Genomic DNA, 22,370 nt, shown 5'->3' with positions numbered 1-22,370 from the left:
TGCTGCAAGCGGCACCACAACGTTTGAGGTTTTATATTAAATGTTTACCTTCAGGACATCAGCTTTCCTCTAATCTTGGTTTTAATGCAATTTAACTTGCAAAATTCACATTAATCTGTGATCACTTACATCCTCAGTCCTACACACATAGGAAGTTTACCAGCAAGTCTAATTACCACTCCTGTTCTTTTAGGCTCAACAGATGTGTTGGTCACTTTATATAAAAAGACTTGGGGCTAGATTCACTAAACGGTGGATTTGAAAAAGTTTTGATGTTGCCTATAGCAACCAATCAGATTCTTGTTGTCATTTATTTAGCACATTGTGCAAAACGACAACTAGAATGTGATAGGTTGCTATAGGCAACATCTACACTGTTTCAAACCTGCAGTTTAGTAAATATACCTCTTAATTAACATGAGATTACCTGTCTGGAGACAATTTCAAAACACAAACATGACATCTGTCAGTACATTTCCATACAAAACACATACCAATATAGAAAGATAAGTACATTTGCAATTATAGACATTGGCGAATCGCACTAATAATTTAAATATATTTATGCAATAAGTTAATTATAAGTGATTCAGCAACAAATATAAACTTTAAAAAATTAAATTTTTATACATAAAAATATAGCGGTAGATTTACTATATGGGGGGAAATCAGTTCCTCTCGATGAGCTCAGAGTGCTCACAAAGACACTAACTGCGATGCAGAGATAACTCAGTGGTCTCATCCGGGCAAAGTGTCTGTCTGAAGGTGAATATGGAGGAAATGACGGGGAACGCGTCGCTCGTCCCTCCGTGTAGCCAGACCCCTGAGCTCCCTCCAGTCACCGTGTATACGTCAGTCTTGTCTCATTCTCCTGTATAAAGGGCAGATCTGGCTTTATGTCACTCCAGCCAGTCTTACTCTGTGTCACTGTCACACACCCTCTGAATTAGAGGCATTTATAGATGAATAATAGAATTTAATTATAATGTTTTTTGGAACACATCATTCATCAGAGAGCTCATTTATAGATAATCCAGCTTTAAATGGTTTTGAAGTTCTATTTTCTGCTGTGAGACATCACGCCAGCCGTCCCCACAGATGAGAGGTATGTCTTTATCACCTCCGTGACATGTCTATCATTGCAGGAGAGTTCTCGGACAGCACAGTCCCTGTGTGAGAAGAAGGTGGATGCGTATACGTAAGTGACACCATATTTCCTATATTACAACCAGGGGATAAATGTATCAAGCTGAGAGTTTACCAGCAAGAATCTGATTGGTTGCTATAGGCAACATCTCCACTTTTCAAACCCGCCGGAAAACTCTCAGCTTGATACATTTATCCCTCAGAATGTAGAACCTCCGTTTCCTAGTTAGTGTTCCACCAGTATCAGAAAAAGGTTATCTGTATGCAATAGGCCTGGTGTAAGTTTACTCATTGATAATGAGGATTGATCTGTTTTCTGGATGCATCTGTCCATTATATTTAAAACTGTAGCTATAATAAAGATATGTGTCTATTTCTGTGGCTGCTTTGCGATCAGCTGTAAATCAGGTAATGCGGACGTGTGTGTGGTTTGTCTGTCTTGAAGACCTTGCTCCATTCAAAAGGATTCGAAGAAATGCGACTCCATGTGAGTTTTTTCCTTTGGTAACTGACACCTTTTGAATATCACACAAAAGAACACATTATAAATTCTGTATTAGGAAAACGGACTTTCATACATTTTGCAGTAAGGAGTCATGTAGATCACTGTGTGTTATGAACAGAAAAAAATCTTGTAACATATATTTGAAATTTATTTCAATTTTGCCCAAAATTTTGATGTATTCTCCGTCCTTTCATTTGCAAAACTCTATCTGTCTATCTATCTATCTAAAATGTATCTATATAGCTCAAATCTATCTATCTATATATATATATATATATATATATATATATATCTCATATCTATCTATCTCCTATCTATCTATCTATATCTCCTATCTATCTTTCTCTCTCTCTCATATCAATCTATCTATCTATATATCTCCTATCTATCTATTTATCTAATATGTATCTATATAGCTCAAATCTATCTATATATATATATATATATATATATATATATATATATATATCTCATATCTATCTATCTCCTATCTATCTATCTATATCTCCTATCTATCTTTCTCTCTCTCTCATATCAATCTATCTATCTATATATCTCCTATCTATCTATTTATCTAATATGTATCTATATAGCTCAAATCTATCTATCTATCTCCTGTCTATCTATCTATATCTCCTATCTATCTAGCTCATCTCTATCTATCTATCTATATCTCCTATCTATCTAGCTCATATCTATCTATCTATCTATCTATCTATCTATCTATCTATCTATCTATCAATCGATATATATCTCTCTCTCATATCTATCTATCTATATAGCTCATATCTATCTATCGATCTATCTATCAAGTTATCGATATATATCTCTCTCTCTCATATCTATCTATCTATCTCTTTCTCTCATATCAATCTATCTATCTATCTATATAGCTCATATCTATCTATCTATCTATCTATCGATATATCTCTCTCTCATATCTATCTATCTATATCTCTTTCTCTCATATCAATCTATCTATCTAGCTCATATCTATCTATCTATTTTTCTATCACCCTATCAATCTATCTATACATCTTCTATTTATCTGTCTAGCTATCTATCACCCTATCAATCTATCTATCTATACATCTCCTATCTATATATATATATATATATATATATATATATATATATATATATATATTTCTCTCATATCAATCTATCTATCTATCTCCTATCTATTTATCTATATATTTCTCTCATATCAATCTATCTATCTATCTATCCATATACTCATATTTATCTATCTATCTATCTATATAGCTCATATATATCTATGGTAGCACGGTGGCTCAGTGGTTAGCACTTCTGCCTTACAGCACTGGGGGCACAAGTTCAATTCCAAACCATGGCCTTATCTGTGAGGAGTTTGTATGTTCTCCCTGTGTTTGCGTGGGTTTCCTCCGGGTGCTCCGGTTTCCTCCCACACTCCAAAAACATACTGGTAGGTTAATTGGCTGCTAACAAATTAACTGTGTGTGTGTGTTAGGGAATTTAGACTGTAAGCTCCAATGGGGCAGGGACTGATGTGAGTGAGTTCTCTGTACAGCGCTGCGGAATTAGTGGCGCTATATAAATAAATGATGATGATGGTGATCTATCTATCGATATATATCTCTTTCTCTCATATCTATCAACTATATGTCTATCAATCTCATATCTTCCTATATAGGTCATATATATCTCATATATATTTATATAGCTCATATCTATACATCTCTCTCTCTTTCATATCTATTTATCTCTCTCATATCAATCTATCTATCTATCTATCTCATATCTCTCTATATAGCTCATATCTATCTATCTATCTATCAATCAATCTATCTTCTATCTATTTCTCTCTCTCATATCTATCTTTCTATCTTTATATGTCCTATCTATCTATACATATCTCTCTTTCATATTTATCTATCTATATATCTCTTTCTCTCATATCAAGCTATCTATCTATATAGCGCATATCTATCTATCTATCTATCTATCGCATATCTCTCTATCTATCTCCCTATTAATCTATCTAAATATCTTCTATCTATCTATCTATTTCTCTCTCTCTCATATCTATCTATCTATCTATCTATCATCATCATTTATTTATATAGCTCTAATATATTCCGTAGCTCTTTACAATTGGGGACAAATACAGTAAGAAAAAAACTGGGTAAAACAGACAAAGAGGTGAGAAGGCTGCTCGCAAGCTTACAGTCTATGGGACAATGGGAGTTTGATACATTTTGCATTTCGGTCCAGCCAGACTGCAAAGGTAAAAGTGATTCGTAAGCTATATGATCCCGACACACAACAATGTTGGTCAGGGGGTAGTTGTCTTGTGTGAAATTGTGTAACGGGTGGTAATAGGGTAATCTAGTGAGGGTAAGAGGGTGGTTGAGGAATATTATAAGCTTGTCTGAAGAGGTGGGTTTTCAGAGAACGCTTGAAAGTTTGCAGACCAGAGGAAAGTCTTATTGTGCCCGGGAGTGAATTCCATAGAGTGGGTGCAGCCCGAAAAAAGTCCTGTAACCGGGAATGGGAGGATGTAATGAGGGTGGATGAGAGATGCAGATCTTGTGTAGAACGGAGTTGCCGAGTTGGGAGATATTTTGAGACAAGAGAGGAGATTTATGTTGGTGCAGCTTTGTTGATTGCCTTGTAGGTTAGTAAAAGTATTTTAGATTGGATTCGGTAGAAAACAGGCAACCAGTGTAGAGACTGACAGAGTGATTCAGCAGAAAAATAAAGATTTGCAAGGAAAATCAGTCTTACCGCAGCATGCAAAATAGATTGTAGGGGTTTGAGTCTGTTTTGGGGAAGACCAGTAAGGAGGGAATTGCAATAGTCAATGCGGGAGATGATAAGTGCATGAATTAAGGTTTTTGCAGTGTCTTGTGTAAGATATGTGCGTATTCTGCAAATGTTCTTTAGATGTATGTAACATGATTTAGATATAGAGTCTATGTGAGAAACAAAGGATAGTTCTGAGTCAAAGATCACACCTAGGCAGCGGGCTTGAGAGGTGGGGTTTAAGGTCATGTTATCAACAGAGATAGAAATGTCAGGTATGCTCTTGTTGGTGGGTGGAAATATTATTAACTCTGTTTTAGAAAGATTAAGTTTGAGTTGGCGAGAGGACATCCAAGATGAAATGTCAGAAAGACAGTCAGTTACACGGGACAACACAGATGTCGAGAGATCAGGAGAGGATAGATAGATTTGGGTATCATCCGCATAGATATGATACTGAAATCCAAAGGAGCTTATTAGATTTCCAAGAGAAGTGTTGTAGAGAATAGCAGAGGACCTAGGACTGAGCCTTGCGGTACTTCAACTGATAAAGGAAGCGGAGCAAAGGTGGCCCCAGAGAAATTAACAGTGAAAGAGTGATTAGAAAGGTAGCATGAGAACCAGGATAGGACAGTGTCTTGAAGACCTAGGGATTGCAGTGTTTGTATGAGAAGAGAGTGGTCAAGGGTGTCAAATACAGTCGAGAGATCCAGGAGAATTAGGAGAGAGTAATGACGTTTAGTTTTAGTAGTGATCATATCATTGACAACCTTAGTCAATGCAGTCTCTGTGGAGTGTTGAGAACCAAAGCCAGACTGAAGAGGATCCAACAGGTTGTTTGCCGAAAGGAAGCGTGTGAGGTGAGTGTAGGCAAGTCTCTAGAAGCTTAGAGGGGCACAGCAGCTTAGAGATGGGACGGTAATTTGAGAGAGTTTGGGTCAGAATCTTGTTTTTTTCAGAATAGGAGTAATCACTGCATGCTTGAAGAGTGATGGAAAGATGGCAGTAGAGAGCGAGAGATTACAGTTAGTTAGAGGTAAAATGAACACAGGAGACAGGGATCTACCAATTTGCAAGGGAATAGGATCAAGAGGACAGGAGGTAGACTAGGAAGATAAGAAGAGAGTAGATACTTCATCTTCATTTTTGGGATCAAATGAAGAGAGGGTGTCAGAGGGTAGTAGGATGGAATTGAGCTGATTGCTGGTCGAGGAAGAGGATACCATTTCTAGTCTGATCTTATCAATCATGTCCTTGAAGTAGCAAGCAAGATCCTGAGCACTGATGGTAGTCGTCGGAGGGGTTGGGATGGGAGGATTGAGAAGAGATTTAAATGTGTTAAAAAGGTGTTTGTGGTTAGAAGCCTGAGCATAGATGAAAGATTGGAAAATCTATCTAGCGATCTATCTCATCTATCTCATATATCTATCTATCTATCTAATATGTCTCTATCGATCTATCTATCTAGCTTCCTGTCTGTATATGTGTCCTGTCCCCTTCCTATCTGTATATTTGTCCTGTCCCCTTCCTGTCTGTATACGTGTCCTGTCCCCTTCCTGTCTGTATACGTGTCCTGTCCCCTTCCTGTCTGTATACGTGTTGTGTCCCCTTCCTGTCTGTAGAGGTGTCCTGTCCTCTTCCTGTCTGTATACGTGCCCTGTCCCCTTCCTATCTCTATACGTGTCCTGTCCCCTTCCTGTCTGTATAGGTGTCCTGTCCTCTTCCTGTCTGTATACGTGTCCTGTCCCCTTCCTGTCTGTATACGTGTCGTGACCCCTTCCTGTCTGTATAGGTGTCCTGTCCTCTTCCTGTCTGTATACGTGTCCTGTCCCCTTCCTGTCTGTATACATGTCCTGTTCCCTTCCTGTCTGTATACATGTCCTGTTCCCTTCCTGTCTGTATACGTGTTCTGTCCCCTTCCTGTCTGTATACATGTCATGTCCCCTTCCTGTCTGTATAAGTATCCTGTCCCCTTCCTGTCTGTATACTTGTTCTGTCCCCTTCCTGTCTGTATATGTGTCCTGTCCCCTTTCTGTCTGTATACTTGTCGTGTCCCCTTCCTGTCTGTATATGTGTTCTGTCCCCTTCCTGTCTGTATACGTGTCCTGTCCCCTTCCTGTCTGTATATGTGTCCTGTCCCCTTCCTATGTGTATACATATATAAAAGTGTGTAGCCTGCAGATGAGACAGCTTCTAATTACATGTTACAGAGTACATTACTTACATATTCCCAACAATTAAACAGTTTCACATGATCATCAAAGGCCAAGCAAAACCAGCTTGTGATTTAATCCTTAACTTGTGTACAGTATATCACAAACAAGAACTATTCACAGTTATTAACAAGATTAAAGTGCATCTTATATAATCATCTACTAATAAATAAGACCCAGATATCAAATATCAAATAAAACCAGAACTATAATCTGGAGGTTCATTCAGTTAGAGGCTACGATTATTCGCTAGGTCATTTTAGGAGGTAGAGTAGTGCAGGTACAAGTTACCAGGATCTCCAGGTAGCTGTGAGGCAGGAATGCTGGATACCTGGGAAGGTTAGAAGCTGCAGGTACACGCTACCGGGATTTTCAGGTTAGCTCGGAAGCAGGCTTGCTGGATACCAGGAACTGTAGAGTAACTGCAAGTCCAGGTGGTCAGGATAACTGGTTTTAGCTGGGAAGCCGGAGATGCTGGGTTCCACGTATGACAGCCTCCGCTGCTTCCAACCAGACCAACTTGTCTAGACAAGCTTTTTTTAGGAGCTCTGTAAGAGGAGCAGCCCTAATGGCAAAATTAGCCATAAACCGGTGATAGTACCCAACTAGACTCAGGAAGGTTCTCAGCTGGGTCTTCCGCACAGGCTTGGGCCAATCTCTGATAGCCTTTACTTTGTCAACTTGGGGTTTGACCTGACCCTCTCCCACAACATACCCCAAGTATTTGGCCTCACGCATGGCCAATGCGCATTTCTCTGGTTTGGCGGTTAGACCCGGCTTCCTGAGTGATGCTAATACTGCCTCTACTTTGGGTAGATGTGTCTCCCAGTCCTGGTAGCGGATGACTATATCATCTAAGTATGCAGCCGCATACTCGTGGTTTGGTTTTAAGAGATGATTCATGGCTCTTTGGAAGGTGGCGTGAGCCCCATGTAGCCCGAAAGGCAGAACTTTGTACTGGAATAACCCATCTCGGGTTGAAAAGGCTGTTTGGCTTGGCCACTAATACAATAGGGCTATTCCAGTTGCTATTGGATTCCTCGAAGACATTGAGGTCCAACATTTTTTAATCTCCTGTTTCACAGCTATGCGTCTAGCTTCAGCACTGCGGAATGGTCTTACTCTCACCACCATCCCTGGAGGTGTAACTATTAGTGTGGTACGTACAGGTACTTCGGAAAACACATCAAGGTTCTTTGAACCATTTTCTCTGTCTGTCTCTGCACTGGCGACAGATCGCCCCCTATGGGAACCTTTGTGTCCTGCATCACTGCATTTACCAACGTGGCTTGTGGCTCCTGCCCATCATGCCATGGTTTCAGTAAGTAGACATGATATGTCTGAATGGGTTTTCTTCTGCCTTCCTGCCTGACTTTATAGTTAACAGGCCCCACAGCCTCAATCACCTCATATGGCCCCTGCCAATGGGTGAAGAGCTTACTTTCTTGTGTGGGTACCAGGACAAGAACTCTGTCACCTAGTTGGAAAGCCCTAATTACAGCTGACTTATCATAGTTACTTTTTCTGTCTCGCCTGTGCCTCATGCATATGTTGATGTACCAACGGGGTGATCTTCCCCAATCTGTGATAGAATTGGGACACAAATTAGATTACATTTGTTTCTTTAGGACTCTGTTGCTCCCAGCCCTCCTTGAGAATATCCAAGATGCCCCTTGGCTGCCTGCCATACAATAATTCAAAGGGGTTGAACCCTGTAGATGCTTGAGGTACCTCTCTCACTGCAAACATTAAATAGGGTAATAACACATCCCAGTCCCGTTTTTCCTGCGCCACTGCCTTTCTCACCAGGTGTTTGAGTGTCCTCGTAAAATGTTCCACTAAGCCGTCAGTCTGCGGGTGATATACTGATGTGTGTAACGCTTCTACTCTTAACAACCAACATAGCTCTTTCATTAGACAGGACATAAATGGAGTACCCTGATCAGTCAAGATTTCTTTGGGGATACCAACCTGGTACAATACAGAAGGAGTTATTTTGCTATTGTACTAGACTTTATATTGCACAAAGGTATAGCCTTGGGATACCTGGTGGCATTGTCCACTATGACCAATACACACTGATGGCCGCGGGCCGACTTCTCTAAAGAGCCTACCAAATCCATACCAATGCGCTCAAACCGGGTCTGCACCACAGGGATGGGAACTAGTGGGGCCCGGTAGTCTGGCTTCGGACATGTTCTCTGACATACTGGACACGCCCAGCAAAACCTTTTTATTGCCTCGTACACTCCCGACCAATAGAACCTGAGTAATATCTGCTCCCGTGTTTTATCTTCCCCCAAGTGTCCCCCACACAGATGTGTATGTGCAGCTTTGAGAACAAGTTGTGTATGGATTTGTGGCACTAACAATTGCTCCACAGTTCTACCCTGTACATTAGCAACTCTATACAACAGATCTTTCTTTACCATATAATAGGCAATACCTTCTGCAGGCTTGTTAGCCTTCTCTACCCCATTAATCTCAACTTCATTCTTATAGACATTAGCTAAGGCAACATCTCCAAGTTGGTCTCGGCCAAAATCTCTTAGTGGAAACAAGTTAGACAATCCTGCCCAGTCTGAGTCCTCATTGGGAGGCGTAACCGCTTCACCCGAGGTCTCGCCAATGAACGATGCCAGGAACCGGTTCTGTATTGGCACTTGTGCAGCTCTCCTTTGTCTACACTCCAACCACTTAGGATGTGTATTTTCTTGAACTGTCTGGTTCAGGTTTCGTGGCAGATCATGGCACTTTCCATTTTCTGCTACCCCAAGCTCCTCCATCAAGGCTGAACTTTCGGATGGTGCTTCAATTGCCGACGTATCCGACGATCAGTGCCCAGGATCTTGCTTCCTATTTCAAGGATAAGATTGATAAGATCTACCTCAACTAACAATCAGCTAAATTCCTTCCCAGCAACTTCTAACACCCTTTCTTCATTTGATCCCACAAATGAAGAAGGTTTCTACTCTCTTCTTATCTTTCTACTCTACCTCTTGTCCTCTTGATCCCATACCCTTACAACTTAGTAGGTCCTTGTCTTGTGTGCTCATTCCACCTCTAACTAAAATCTGTAAGCTATCTCTCTCTACTGGTATCTTTCCATTACTATTCCAGCATGCAGTGATTACTCCTATTCTGACCCAATTTCTCTCTCAAATTACCGCTCATCTCTCAGCTCCCATGCCCCTCTAAACTTCTCAAGAAAGTTTCCTACACTCGCCTCACACACTTCCTTTCTGCAAACAACCTATTGGATCCTCTTCAATCAGGCTTTCGCTCTCAACACTCCACAGAGACTGCGCTGACCAAGGTTGTCAATGATCTGATCACACCTAAAAATAGAGATGATTACTCTCTTATAATTTTCCTGGATCTCTGTGCTGCATTCAACACCATTGACCACTCTCTCCTCATACAGACACTACAATCCCTAGGTCTTCAAGACACTGTCCTCTCCTGGTTCTCATCCTACCTATCTAATCGCTCTTTCAGTGTTAATTTCTCTGAAACAACCTCCACTCTGCTTCCTTTATCAGATGGAGACCACAAGGCTCAGTACTAGGTCCTCTGCTATTCTCTATCTACACCACTTCTCAAGGAAAACTAATAAGCTCCTTTGGATTTCAGTATCATATCTATGTGGATGATACACAAATCTATCCTGTCCTGATCTTTCACCATCTATGTCTCGCGTTACTGACTGTCTTTCTGCCATTTCATCTTGGATGTCCACTTGCCAACTTAAATTCAATCTTTCAACAGAACTAATAATATTCCTATACACCAATGGAAGTTTCCTGCCTGACATTTCTATTACTGCTGACAAAATGACCATAAACCCCACCCCGTAGGCTCGCTGCCTAGGTGTAATCCTTAACTCACAACTATCCTTTGTTCCCCACATCAACTCTATATTTACATCATGCTGCATACATCTAAAAAACATTTTCTGAATATGTACAGATCTCACACAAGACACTGCAAAAAATTCATGCACTTCTCATCTCCAGCATCCACTATTGTAATTCCCTCCTTACTAGTCTTCCCAAAATCAGACTAAAGCCCCTACAATCTATTTTGCACTTAGCTGCTAGATTGATTTTCCTTGCAAATCATTTTACGTCTGCTGAGCCACTCTGTCAGTCTCTACACTGGTTGTCTGTTTTTCAACGAATCCAATATAAGATTCTTTTACTAACATACAAGGCCAACAACAAAATTGCACCGACATACATCTCCTCACTTGTCTCAAAATATCTCCCAACTCAACACCTCCATTCTGCACAAGATCTGCGGTCTCTCCTCCACTCTCATCACTTCCTCCCATTCTCGGTTACAGGACTTTTTTCGAGCTACACCCACTTTGTGGAATTCCCTCTCTTGCCCAACAAGACTTTCCTCTAGTCTTCAAACCTTCAAGCGTTCTCTGAAAACCCACCTCTTCAGACAAGCTTATGATATTCCTCAACCATCATCTTAAACTCCCTAGGTTACCCTATTACCACCCTCTACACAGCTAACACAAGACAACAACGCTCTGACCAACATTACTGTGTGACTGATCACACAGCCCACTCAATACTTTTAACCATTGCATTCTAGCTACACCAATGTGCAATATGATGTAGCACATGCCCTTGTGTATCAAACTCCCATTGTCCCATTGATTGTAAGTTTATAAGCTGCATGTATCACCCATTATTGTTTTATTACTGTTTGTTCCCAATTGTAAAGCGCTATGGAATCTGCTGGCGCTATTTAAATAATCTGATGATGATGATATTGGTAGAGAGGAGTTATATAAACAAATAATAATTATTATTAAGACATGTATGAAACAAACATACACATAACAAGCATTAGTTACATCATTGCGTCCTTTCCAAGCCAGTATGAAGAAAATTAATAAAGTGAAAAGAGTGGAAAAGAATTATTAAAATTATTAAAACTGTTTCGCAAAATATTCGTCTCTTTCTGCAATTGCCCCCAGTCCTACCCCAACGACACCGCACAGCAGAAATAAATGACCTTCGCTGTGCTAGCTCTATTCAGACTATAGATCCAACGAAATGCGAATCTACAAATACAGTTCTGTGGAATGGCCAAATGCAGACCTGAAAGTCTGTGTCACCTTCACACCTCTGCAAAATGGCCTCTTCCACTGTGAAATCTGATTTCGTTAAATTGTGCGCAGTTTGCTCATGTCAAGACAGGACCAATAAAGAGACAGAGTATAGGAGGAGAACAGAAGTGCAGAGAGAGCATTTGAGACTGGCTGAAGTAACATTAACTTATCTGCAACAGAGAGCCCATTATAATAACATATAAGCTGGACAGCTTGTCTGGTGAAGAAAAATACCACTACTGCTAAGCGGTGGCAATAACTGACCACATTGTGACTTTTGGACTCCTCAAGCCCTTGGTGTTTGGACTCTGTGCACCTTGCAGGGACTTTATTATTAATATTTGGAAGGCATGGGTTGGATCACTGCTCAGCATATGAGCAGCTGTTTAAGGTCATCCTGTGTAAGTTATAGCAGTGGACAGTGGGCAGTGGATAGAGGGCACATCGTCCGTGTTCCACCTACAGTGGAACTGCTTTGCAATTAATCACACTATTCTCAGAGGAAGCAATAAATCTATGATCTGGGCTTGGGTTGAAAGTGCCTGAAACATAGTGGTGGGCTTTAGATAAAGGGTGCTCCCATAATAAGCCTCAGATATTATATCCTGTCAAACATGGGCAAAAGTGAGAGATATGCCCGATCCTCCACTAACAAACCTAGAGACACACTAGTACCATCACAACAGCCTTCTACCCAGCAGGTAGTATACTTTCCCTTCAACACGTTCTATTGGCCTCAGAAAAACTAGCAACCGACATAATAGGAGAAGTACAGTCGGATCTATCTGTAATTTGCCAAAATCTTCAAAAAATGTGATATAGAGTGAGGCTGAATATCGGATGTCATCTGTAGAACATGTTAATATCCCCTGTGAAAGTTTTTTGGTAACAAAAATTATCAGAACTAGAGGGAAGGCAGAAAACAATATAATACTTGTGGGACTGTCAGAGAGCCGAAGGCTTTTAATCCGACTCCTTCTTGGGTTGTTGGCTGGCACTGGAACTCTGCAGAGGCCTTTACTTCACAATTCACAGTGGAAAATATGTCCTACGTTTCTGCACAACCTGCACAACCACAGCCAGGTGATCCACCACAAACTTTGATTGCAAAATTCATCACCCTAAACATTGTGACGAGGTCCTTAAAGTAGCCAGACAAGAGGAGTCATTAAAATACAAAATCCATAATGTAGCAGTGCCTCTAGACTTCAGGATGTCAGTCACAGTTTGTTCAAGTAAAAGAAGATTCATGGTCAAAGCTCTTACTGGCTAGACCGCATGTGGTGGAACATAATGGTTACAGACTCGACCTCAAGCAAGAGCTCAAGCTGGACAATGTGTCCACTCCTCAGTAATCTGACCCTACATCGATTTACATCGTCATTATCCTCTCTCCATTATATTTTCCACTCCACTAGAAATGTGGAGTTAGTTATTAAGTTTACAATTCATACTTGGGCAAAAAAACAATACTATACTTCTGTGGCATTCAAACATCACAGCAAAGTTCCCTGTTATTGGGCCTCTACTTAATAGCCAACCATTCCACTTTTCACTCTTCACCCCCACTCCCCCAACCGCTCTCTTCTTAAGTTGCCTGTACTAAAGGGTGACAATTGCTTGGCCTAGGTACTTGTTCTATTGATCTAGAGGGTTGAAGTAAGGTTGTATTTTGAGCTACTTAGTTGGGTATGGGTATACAGGGTGGGATTGGGGATAGGAAGAGGTACTATTGTATACATTACTTAACATTTGGTTTAAATATGCACTAATATGGTAGTACTGGATTTGTTTATACTGATTTACACTGTGTCTATCTGTACAGAACTGGGTTCCTGGGAGGCCCTTAGGCGATAAGAGGAGTGCTTATATGGTTCCAACTCCTGATGTCTACTATTCTTCGGGTACTGTGTAATGGCTACGATTAGGTTCGATGCAAGAGGACTTTATCTGCTTACATGGAAGGTAAGGGTTCTGAATGTCACAATTAAAAGATCTCTTGATCTTGGTCAGTTAAGAAAATATAATCCCGACTTAGCATGCCTGGTTGAAACGCATTTCGTGGGTAGTAACTTTTTATCTTTCAAGAGGCCCTGTGTGGGATGGTTATAAAAAACAATTCAGCTTTGTTACTGAACAGAACGAAATGGACCCATGCGGGCGATATATATTTACCCGTGCACAGGTTCATTCCTCTCCTCTCATATTGTCGGCAATTTATATATCTGCTGCATTCAACAATGACATACTTAATAAGGGTGCCTTATTACATTATCACCAGATACCCCGATGTTCTGCATGGGAAACTTTAACAACGTTATGGATGTTCCATTGGACAGATGGAAAGAATCCTACTTTGTGCTCTCTATGGCTCACCCTTGATGGGGGATGGGTGTGAGAGGAAAGTAATGTGGGAGGAATGTTTTGAGGTGTTGCAGTTCTCAAAAACTTCTACAGAAAAAAAACCTCAAGTGGAACAGTTATGTCGCAACCTTGAGAATAGAGAGCTTTTCTCGTACTATGTAGAGATAAAGGTCGAATGGTTGAGTATTCAAAAGGTAGGGTCAGACTACCTTCTCAATAAACTCAGAGGTAGATTGCTTTTCTCCAGGCATGCTCAGTACGCCCAAGGCAGAAACAAGAAAAAGATTGTAGATACGAGTGTAGGGTGTACCTTGATCTGGACTACCTGACCCAAATCCTGCTGAATGTTTCCTTAGAGTTTCTGCACATGAGGACAAATTGCTCATGCCCCATTAAGTAGTTCACCAGGGCCATCTGTTTATGAAAACAGGGATTATCTCCTGCCATCGATATTCTGAATATGGCCTTAGCGAAGGCCATCACTTATACAATGTATTGAACTCACTAGGAATATAATATGCATATTACATATTATACTCTCTACTGGCATCTTTCCATCACTATACAAGCATGCAGTGATTACTCCTATTCTAAAAAAACAAAACTCCGACCCAAACTCTCTCTCAAATTACCGTCCCATCTCTCAGCTCCCTTGCCCCTCCAAGCTTCTAGAGAGACTTGCCTACAATCGCCTCACACGCTTTCTTTCCGCAAACAACCTGTTGGATCCTCTTCAGTCTGGCTTTCGTTCTCAACACTCCACAGAGACTGCGCTGACCAAGGTTGTTAATGATCTGATCACTGCTAAGACTGAACGCCATTACTCTCTCCTAATTCTCCTTGATCTCTCGGCTGCATTTGACACCGTTGACCACTCTCTTCTCATACAAACACTGCAATCCCTAGGTCTTCAAGACACAGTTCTATCCTGGTTCTCATCTTACCTCTCTAATCGCTCTTTCACTGTTAATTTCTCTGGAGCCACCTCTGCTCCGCTTCCCCTATCAGTTGGAGTACCACAAGGCTCGGTGCTAGGTCCTCTGCTGTTCTCTATCTATACCGCTTCTCTTGGAAATCTAATAAGTTCCTTTGGCTTTCAGTATCATCTCTATGCGGATGATACCCAAATCTATCTATCCTCTCCTGATATCTCGACATCTGTGTTGTCCCGTGTAACTGACTGTCTTTCTGCCATTTCATCTTGGATGGCCTCTCGTCAACTCAAACTTAATCTTTCTAAAACAGAGTTAATAATATTCCCACCCGCCAACAAGAGCATACCTGACATTTCTATCTCTGTTGATAACATGACCATAAATCCCACCCCACAAGCTCGCTGCCTAGGTGTAATCCTTGATTCACGCCTATCCTTTGTTCCCCACATTGACTCTATATCTAAATCATGTTACATACATCTAAAGAACATTTCCAGAATCCGCACATATCTCACACAAGACACTGCTAAAACCTTAATTCATGCACTAATCATCTCCCGCATTGACTATTGCAATTCCCTTCTTACTGGTCTTCCCAAAAACAGACTCAAACCCCTAAAATCTATTTTACATGCTTCGGCAAGACTGATTTTCCTTGCAAATAGCTATTCCTCTGTTGAATCACTCTGTATGTCTCTACACTGGCTGCCTGTCTTCTACCGAATCCAATATAAAATACTTTTACTAACCTACAAGGCCATCAACAAAGCTGCACCAACATACATCTCCTCTCTTGTCTCAAAATATCTCCCAACTCGGAAACTCCGTTCTGCAAAAGATCTGCGTCTCTCATCCACCCTCATTACATCCTCCCATTCCCGGTTACAGGACTTTTTTCGGGCTGCACCCACTCTATGGAACTCTCTCCCTCGCACAATAAGACTCTCCTCTGTTCTACAAACTTTCAAGCGTTCTCTGAAAACCTACCTATTCAGACAAGCTTATAATATTCCTCAACCACCATCTTAACCTCACTACCTTTAGCCTGTTACACAATTTCACACAAGACAACTACCCCCGGAATAACATTGTTGTGTGACAGGATCATTTGCTTATGAGTCACCCTACCTTTGCAGTCTGGCTGGGCCAAGATGCAAAATGTATACTTAACCTCATGTGTCAATCTCCCATTGTCCCATAGATTGTAAGCTTGCGAGCAGGGCCTTCTCACCTCTTTGTCTGTTTTACCCAGTTTGTTTATTAGTTTATTACGTTTGTCCCCAATTGTAAAGCGCTACGGAATATGTTGGCGCTATATAAATAAATGATGATGATGATGATGATGATATAATAATATGTAATATGCACATTATTTTTTTATGAGTTAGTACCTATTCAGGACAATGCAATTTATTTACTTGATAAATTCTATAACTATGTTATTGCTAATTTGAAAGCGAAACTGGTCATCGAGTCCTTGGCATTCACCAATAATCTACCTAGTGCGGCTATTGAGAAAGTTATAAGCACCTATAATATAAATGTTATACGTTATCCAACAGTGTAATAATGTACCTCAGGATAGTTAGCCCTTTCTGTTTTACTGTTTGAGGGGTTTTTATGTAAATTCCATGGTAAGTTCCAGGTTATACTTTTGGCTTATTAAAGTGTACATGTCATGCACACATAGTGACGGAAGCCTAACAATTCACTAGGACTCATTAACATCACAGAGACGCTTTACCACCACCTACTTGTACTTCAGGGAACTGTTCATATATGCATTACGGAGAGTAGAAAGCACAACCCCATCTTCCTGGGTATTAAGTTACTTGATAACTGTCACAACATGGAAGTGTGACCTTCGTACCCCCAGAGCATGTAGATCACAGCCCTGATCATTACTTCAGAATAGCCAATGTAGACAGACTGCACTCCATCTACTTTAGTTCAAGCGTTCTCAAGGGGGTTCCTCAAACTTCAAAAAATGCTTATATTAAAAATATATACAGTATATATTATATTATATAAAAAAAATAATTCCAGAACATTGATTTGGCTGCAGCTCTTGACACCACCTGGCATGGGCACCTTTACAGGACTCCGTAGGGTCATGGATGCTTCAAAGATACTTGAAGATAGTAGGATGTCTCTAGTTATAAAGACAGGTTAGCCAATAATAAATGTCAAGACTGTGAGCTAAAAACCGCTCTTCACAACCATTCCCCCCTTTAGAATCAGCGCTCAAAGTCTCACATTTAATCCCTGGAGGTTGTCCTATGATCTGCTCAGTTAGGTCTCATTTTCCTCTAGATAATGAGGTCAAAGATGGGAGTGAGTCAGGATGTCCCTCTTCTGGACCTCGTTTGCAGGTCCAGGTAGCCAGCCCTTCAGCCATCTGTGGCACCCAAATGTGATATGGCTTGCTTACATCACTGCTGATCCCACAGCCATTGTATAGAACAGGAGAGTCAGTGACATTCAGGTGGCCAGACCTTTACTCAACAGATAAAGCTTAGGAAAAGCAGAGCTCTTCTATTCAAATGATATTTGATTTGCACAATGTAGTTTATAGACCATACTAGAATGGGATACATATATGTGTGTGTATTATATGGATGGTATGCATATATATAAATAATGAACACTGAAGTTATGACATTAGAGCTCAATGGTTATTAGCAACGATTTTAGATCTCACAATTTGTACTTACAGGACTGTATCTCTCTTTTGCAGCACATGATAAGACGACGACGTACCGTCCTTATCTTCCTCTCGTTCCTACTTTTCGGCAATCTCTACCTCCTCACCTGGACTGTGTTGGAAAATGAGCCTCTCCTTGAACTTCCAGACCTCCAACATCCTTTCCCAGCCAACCTCAGTTCACCTCCATCACTCCGCCGATCTGCAACTCTTTATGACTCGAACTTTAGCTTCTATCTGAACTTAGCTGAATATTCTCAGTTATACCCTGCTCTCCAGAACTACCGATGTCGAGCTGTTATAGGGTTATTAGGATATTGCCGCACACGAGAGCCCTTGGTTCTAATGGCTGTGAAATCCCACCCTGCAGCTACTGACCGAAGAGATGTCCTTCGAAGGACTTGGGCTAAAGAGAGAACCATTGAGGGGTACAGTCTAAAGCCTATCTTTTTAATTGCAAATTCAGGATTCCGGAGGCAGATGGAGAGGCTGATAGCAGAGGCTTCTTTGTTTGAGGATACCCTTTTGTGGGACTTCCTGGAGAGTCACCACAACTTGTCTCTTAAAGAGCGGTGTTTTCTGGAGTGGGTACATTACCGGTGTCCGGAGGCCAAATATATATTCAAAGGTGAGTTGTCACAGTGTCACTTTGACATGAGAGAGTGATACATGAATGTTCTATATGATCTATCACGTCATACCACGTACTTCAGACAAATTTGATATTAGCAGCAAAGTTCGTTGCCATCTCCACTGTCTATATCAGCGGTTGAATCCCCGGTTAACAGTTAAACTATTAGGACTTGGCTTCGACATGCTAGCTTAATTAGTTTTGCAGAAAGAAACAAGGTCCAAAGAAATCTATGACATTTACAATTACATATGCAATGTTCAGGGTCTGGCTGGCAAGCACACAGCACTGGCCCACAAGGAGCAGTCAATCCCTAAAAGATAGTTCTAGGTGTAGAACTCAGGGGCTGATTTAGCCAGCAATTAGTGGCTTCTTCTGGAGAAACTAGCTCTTAGTACTGGCGAAAGGGCTTGTCTTCAAATATTCTGCACTTGGAAGTTACTTTTTTAATTCTAAAAAGTAATAATAATATTATTTTAATTAGAGTAATGTATAAGGTATTAATAATCACAGACATTGTAGCCTCATCAGTTACTATAACATCATTGGTCCTATGGGACTCTGGAACACAGCTGTAATCAATACATGGTGATCGAAACATCATGGTCAGCCTAAGACAATCAATAGGGGTCTGGCCCTTGGGGCACTTGCCATGTGACTGTGGTTGCCATGGTTGTCACATGACACTGTGCAGAATAATAAATCATTATTTGCAGCCTGAAGAAACAAACCAAGGAAGAATGGTTAATACATATAATTACACTGCTGCAAACAGGTATAAAATCTCTTAATCTGGGTTTTCTTGTATTTTTCAGTTTTTTTCATATGGCATAGCTTGAAAAGAGCAATTTTTACATTGTAACATAACCTTAGCCTAATTAATTGGTTGGCATAAGAACTCTGAAGGCTATATCTATTCACAAGCAATTCCATATATTCAATACTGGCTTTTGTGGGACTCTAATCACACGTTTTATCGGGCTTAAAGCCCCCAATTACACAGCGAGTTTTATTACATAGAGGTTGTGATTAGAGTTTTGAATGATCAGTCTTGTTCCACCATGAAAGTTATTATCTAAAAATGACCTGGGGTTTGTATTTACAGTATGGAGACATGATTCTACTCTTATTGACTTTTATTGATTTATTATTAATTTACCTGTATGTTTTTGGAAAATGCAGTGAATGTGATTTTAATAACCAAGATATTACCTATTTAAATAAATAAGCCCTTCTGTCAGCTGAAAAGTAAAGGTAACAAACACGTACTGTACGAATGCCTATCTTGGTGTTACTTGATTAGAGAATGTTCATTCATAGTGAAGTCTTGTGTATTCCTGCACTGCCTTCAGGTTAATGGTGTATTCCTGCATTGCCTTCAGGTTAATGAAGTTTCCCTGCATTGCCTTCAGGTTACTGACGTTTTCCTGCACTGTCTTCAGGTTACTGACGTTTTCCTGCACTGCCTTCAGGTTAATGAAGTTTCCCTGCATTGCCTTCAGGTTAATGGTGTATTCCTGCATTGTCTTCAGGTTACTGACGTTTTCCTGCACTGCCTTCAGGTTAATGACGTTTTCCTGCATTGCCCTACAGGTTAATGAAGTTTTCCTGCATTGCCTTCAGGTTACTGACGTTTTCCTGCACTGTCTTCAGGTTACTGACGTTTTCCTGCACTGCCTTCAGGTTAATGAAGTTTCCCTGCATTGCCTTCAGGTTAATGGTGTATTCCTGCATTGCCTTCAGGTTAATGACGTTTTCCTGCATTGCCTTCAGGTTAATGACGTTTTCCTGCATTGCCTTCAGGTTAATGACATTTCCCTGCATTGTCTTCAGGTTAATGATGTTTCCCTGCATTGCCTTCAGGTTACTGACGTTTTCCTGCATTGTCTTCAGGTTAATGATGTTTTCCTGCACTGCCTTCAGGTTACTGACGTTTTCCTGCATTGCCTTCAGGTTAATGACGTTTCTCTGCATTGTCTTCAGGTTACTGACGTTTCCCTGCATTGTCTTCAGGTTAATGACATTTTCCTGCATTGCCTTCAGGTTAATGATGTTTTCTTGCACTGCCTTCAGGTTACTGACGTTTACCTGCATTGCCTTCAGGTTAATGACGTTTCCCTGCATTGTCTTCAGGTTACAGACGTTTTCCTGCATTGTCTTCAGGTTAATGGTGTTTTACTGCATTGCATTCAGGTTAATGATGGTTTCCTGCATTGTCTTCAGTTTAATGGTGTTTTACTGCATTGCATTCAGGTTAATGGTGTTTTCCGGCATTGTATCCACATTGATGGGAGTTCCCTGTTCTTTCTTTGTACAGGTGATGACGACGAGTTTGTTAATCCTCATGCACTGGCTTCATACATTTCCTCATCTCCTCCGGAACATCGACTACAGATCCACGGCCAGCTGCAAATCCACCCGCCCCCTGACCGCTGGGGGAAATACGCTGTCCCTATCTCTATCTATCCTCACAGATACTACCCCCCATTTGTCTCCGGTGGGGGCTTTCTCCTTCCGGCGGAGTTAGTGCCATCTCTCCACTGGGCAGCGTCGATCATTCCAATCTTCCCTCTCGATGACGTCTTCTTTGGATTCCTGGCCCTGGCCGCCAAGGTTTCGTTTCACCATGAGCCGCGGTTCCGTTCCTTTGGACTGAAGAAAGACAATTTCTGTCACTATTTGGATGTTCTGGTTGTCCATGGATTGGAACCACAGCGAATGCTTGAAGTGTGGGAGGCTCTGCCCCATCTTAAGCCCTGTCCCCTAGAACTAGAGCAGACGGAAAAGAATGATGACACAGGGGAAATATCCAGCATAGAATTAAGGGTCTATACCTACCTCTCTATCACAGCAATATTGTGCATGTTAGCTGCATCCTATTTGTACCACCAAACTCTTATATCACTGTGTCACGCTGCAATGGAAGGACAGACTCATATATCACTGTGACACCTTACAGGGGGAGGGACAGACTCATATATCTATATCACCCTGGAGGGGGAGGGACATACTTATATCACTGTGAAACCATGCAGGGGGAGGTGCAGACTCATATATCACTATGACACCCTGCAGGGGGAGGGGCAGACACATATCACTGTGACACCCTGCAGGGGGAGAGACAGAATCTTATATCACTATGCCATCTTACAGGTGGAGGAGCAGACACATATATCACTGTGACACCCTGCAGGAGGAGGGACAGACTCATAGCTCTTTTCTGTATGTGTCACTGTGTCACCCTGCAGGGGGAGGGACAGACTCATAGCTCCCTTCTGTCTGTGTCACCCTGCAGGGAAAGGGACAGACTCATAGCTCCTTTCTGTATGTGTCACTGTGTCACCCTGCAGGGGGAGGGACAGACTCATAGCTCCCTTCTGTCTGTGTCACCCTGCACTGACTACATTCTGACTATGTCACTGTAATAGACTCCCTCATGAAGGAAATGCACTTTTATCAAATATGTATTGGGTGTGTAATTTATCTATTTATTCAACAAATATATATATATGTATATATTAATAAGTATATAGTTATTTTCCTATGAGAAACATGCTATAATAAAATACAGGTCTATGTTAATATTTATTGATAGAAATAAATCTCTACCTGTTACATTACAAACTGTGGTAACATTCTGGAGTGTGTAATACTATACTACAACACCAGAGGGAGACACCAATACTGGACAGAGCTCTCTTCCTCATATTGTGTCCATTGGAATCCTCAGAAGAAGGGCAGCTCAGACACATATGTAATACATGTGATATATGAATAGACAGCAATTATTCCACAACCATTTTCCATGGCTGGATAGTAAAACAATGTAACACACTGTTTATAGGTGTGTTACAGTTGGGTCATATTACATTTTCATAATCTTTCTTCAAATCCAGCATGTCTGTGTATTCCCTATTGTGAAGTGGGCAGAGATAGAACAGGATCATAAGAATG

The 22,370-nt window shown here is 41.0% G+C and overlaps 1 protein-coding gene across 2 annotated transcripts; it reads left to right on the top strand.

Moving 5' to 3' along the window:
* Positions 1-690: 690 nt before the first annotated feature.
* On the top strand, positions 691-21,505 carry LOC142150964 (beta-1,3-galactosyltransferase 5-like). Of its 2 annotated transcripts, XM_075206172.1 has the most exons (4): positions 691-1,198; positions 13,608-13,747; positions 17,819-18,413; positions 20,734-21,505. In XM_075206172.1, exons 2-4 carry the CDS (start codon positions 13,697-13,699, stop codon positions 21,363-21,365), a joined length of 1,278 nt encoding a protein of 425 aa, XP_075062273.1. In that variant the 5' UTR covers positions 691-1,198; positions 13,608-13,696; the 3' UTR covers positions 21,366-21,505. The 2 variants fall into 2 exon arrangements, with proteins under 2 accessions (XP_075062273.1, XP_075062272.1); XM_075206171.1 differs by lacking the exon at positions 691-1,198 and having other exon boundaries at positions 11,150-13,747.
* Positions 21,506-22,370: the final 865 nt, after the last annotated feature.

Source organism: Mixophyes fleayi, chromosome 4, assembly GCF_038048845.1.
Source record: "Mixophyes fleayi isolate aMixFle1 chromosome 4, aMixFle1.hap1, whole genome shotgun sequence".
Taxonomy (NCBI): Eukaryota; Metazoa; Chordata; class Amphibia; order Anura; family Limnodynastidae; genus Mixophyes; species Mixophyes fleayi.
This window is presented reverse-complemented; position numbering and strand designations above follow the sequence as displayed.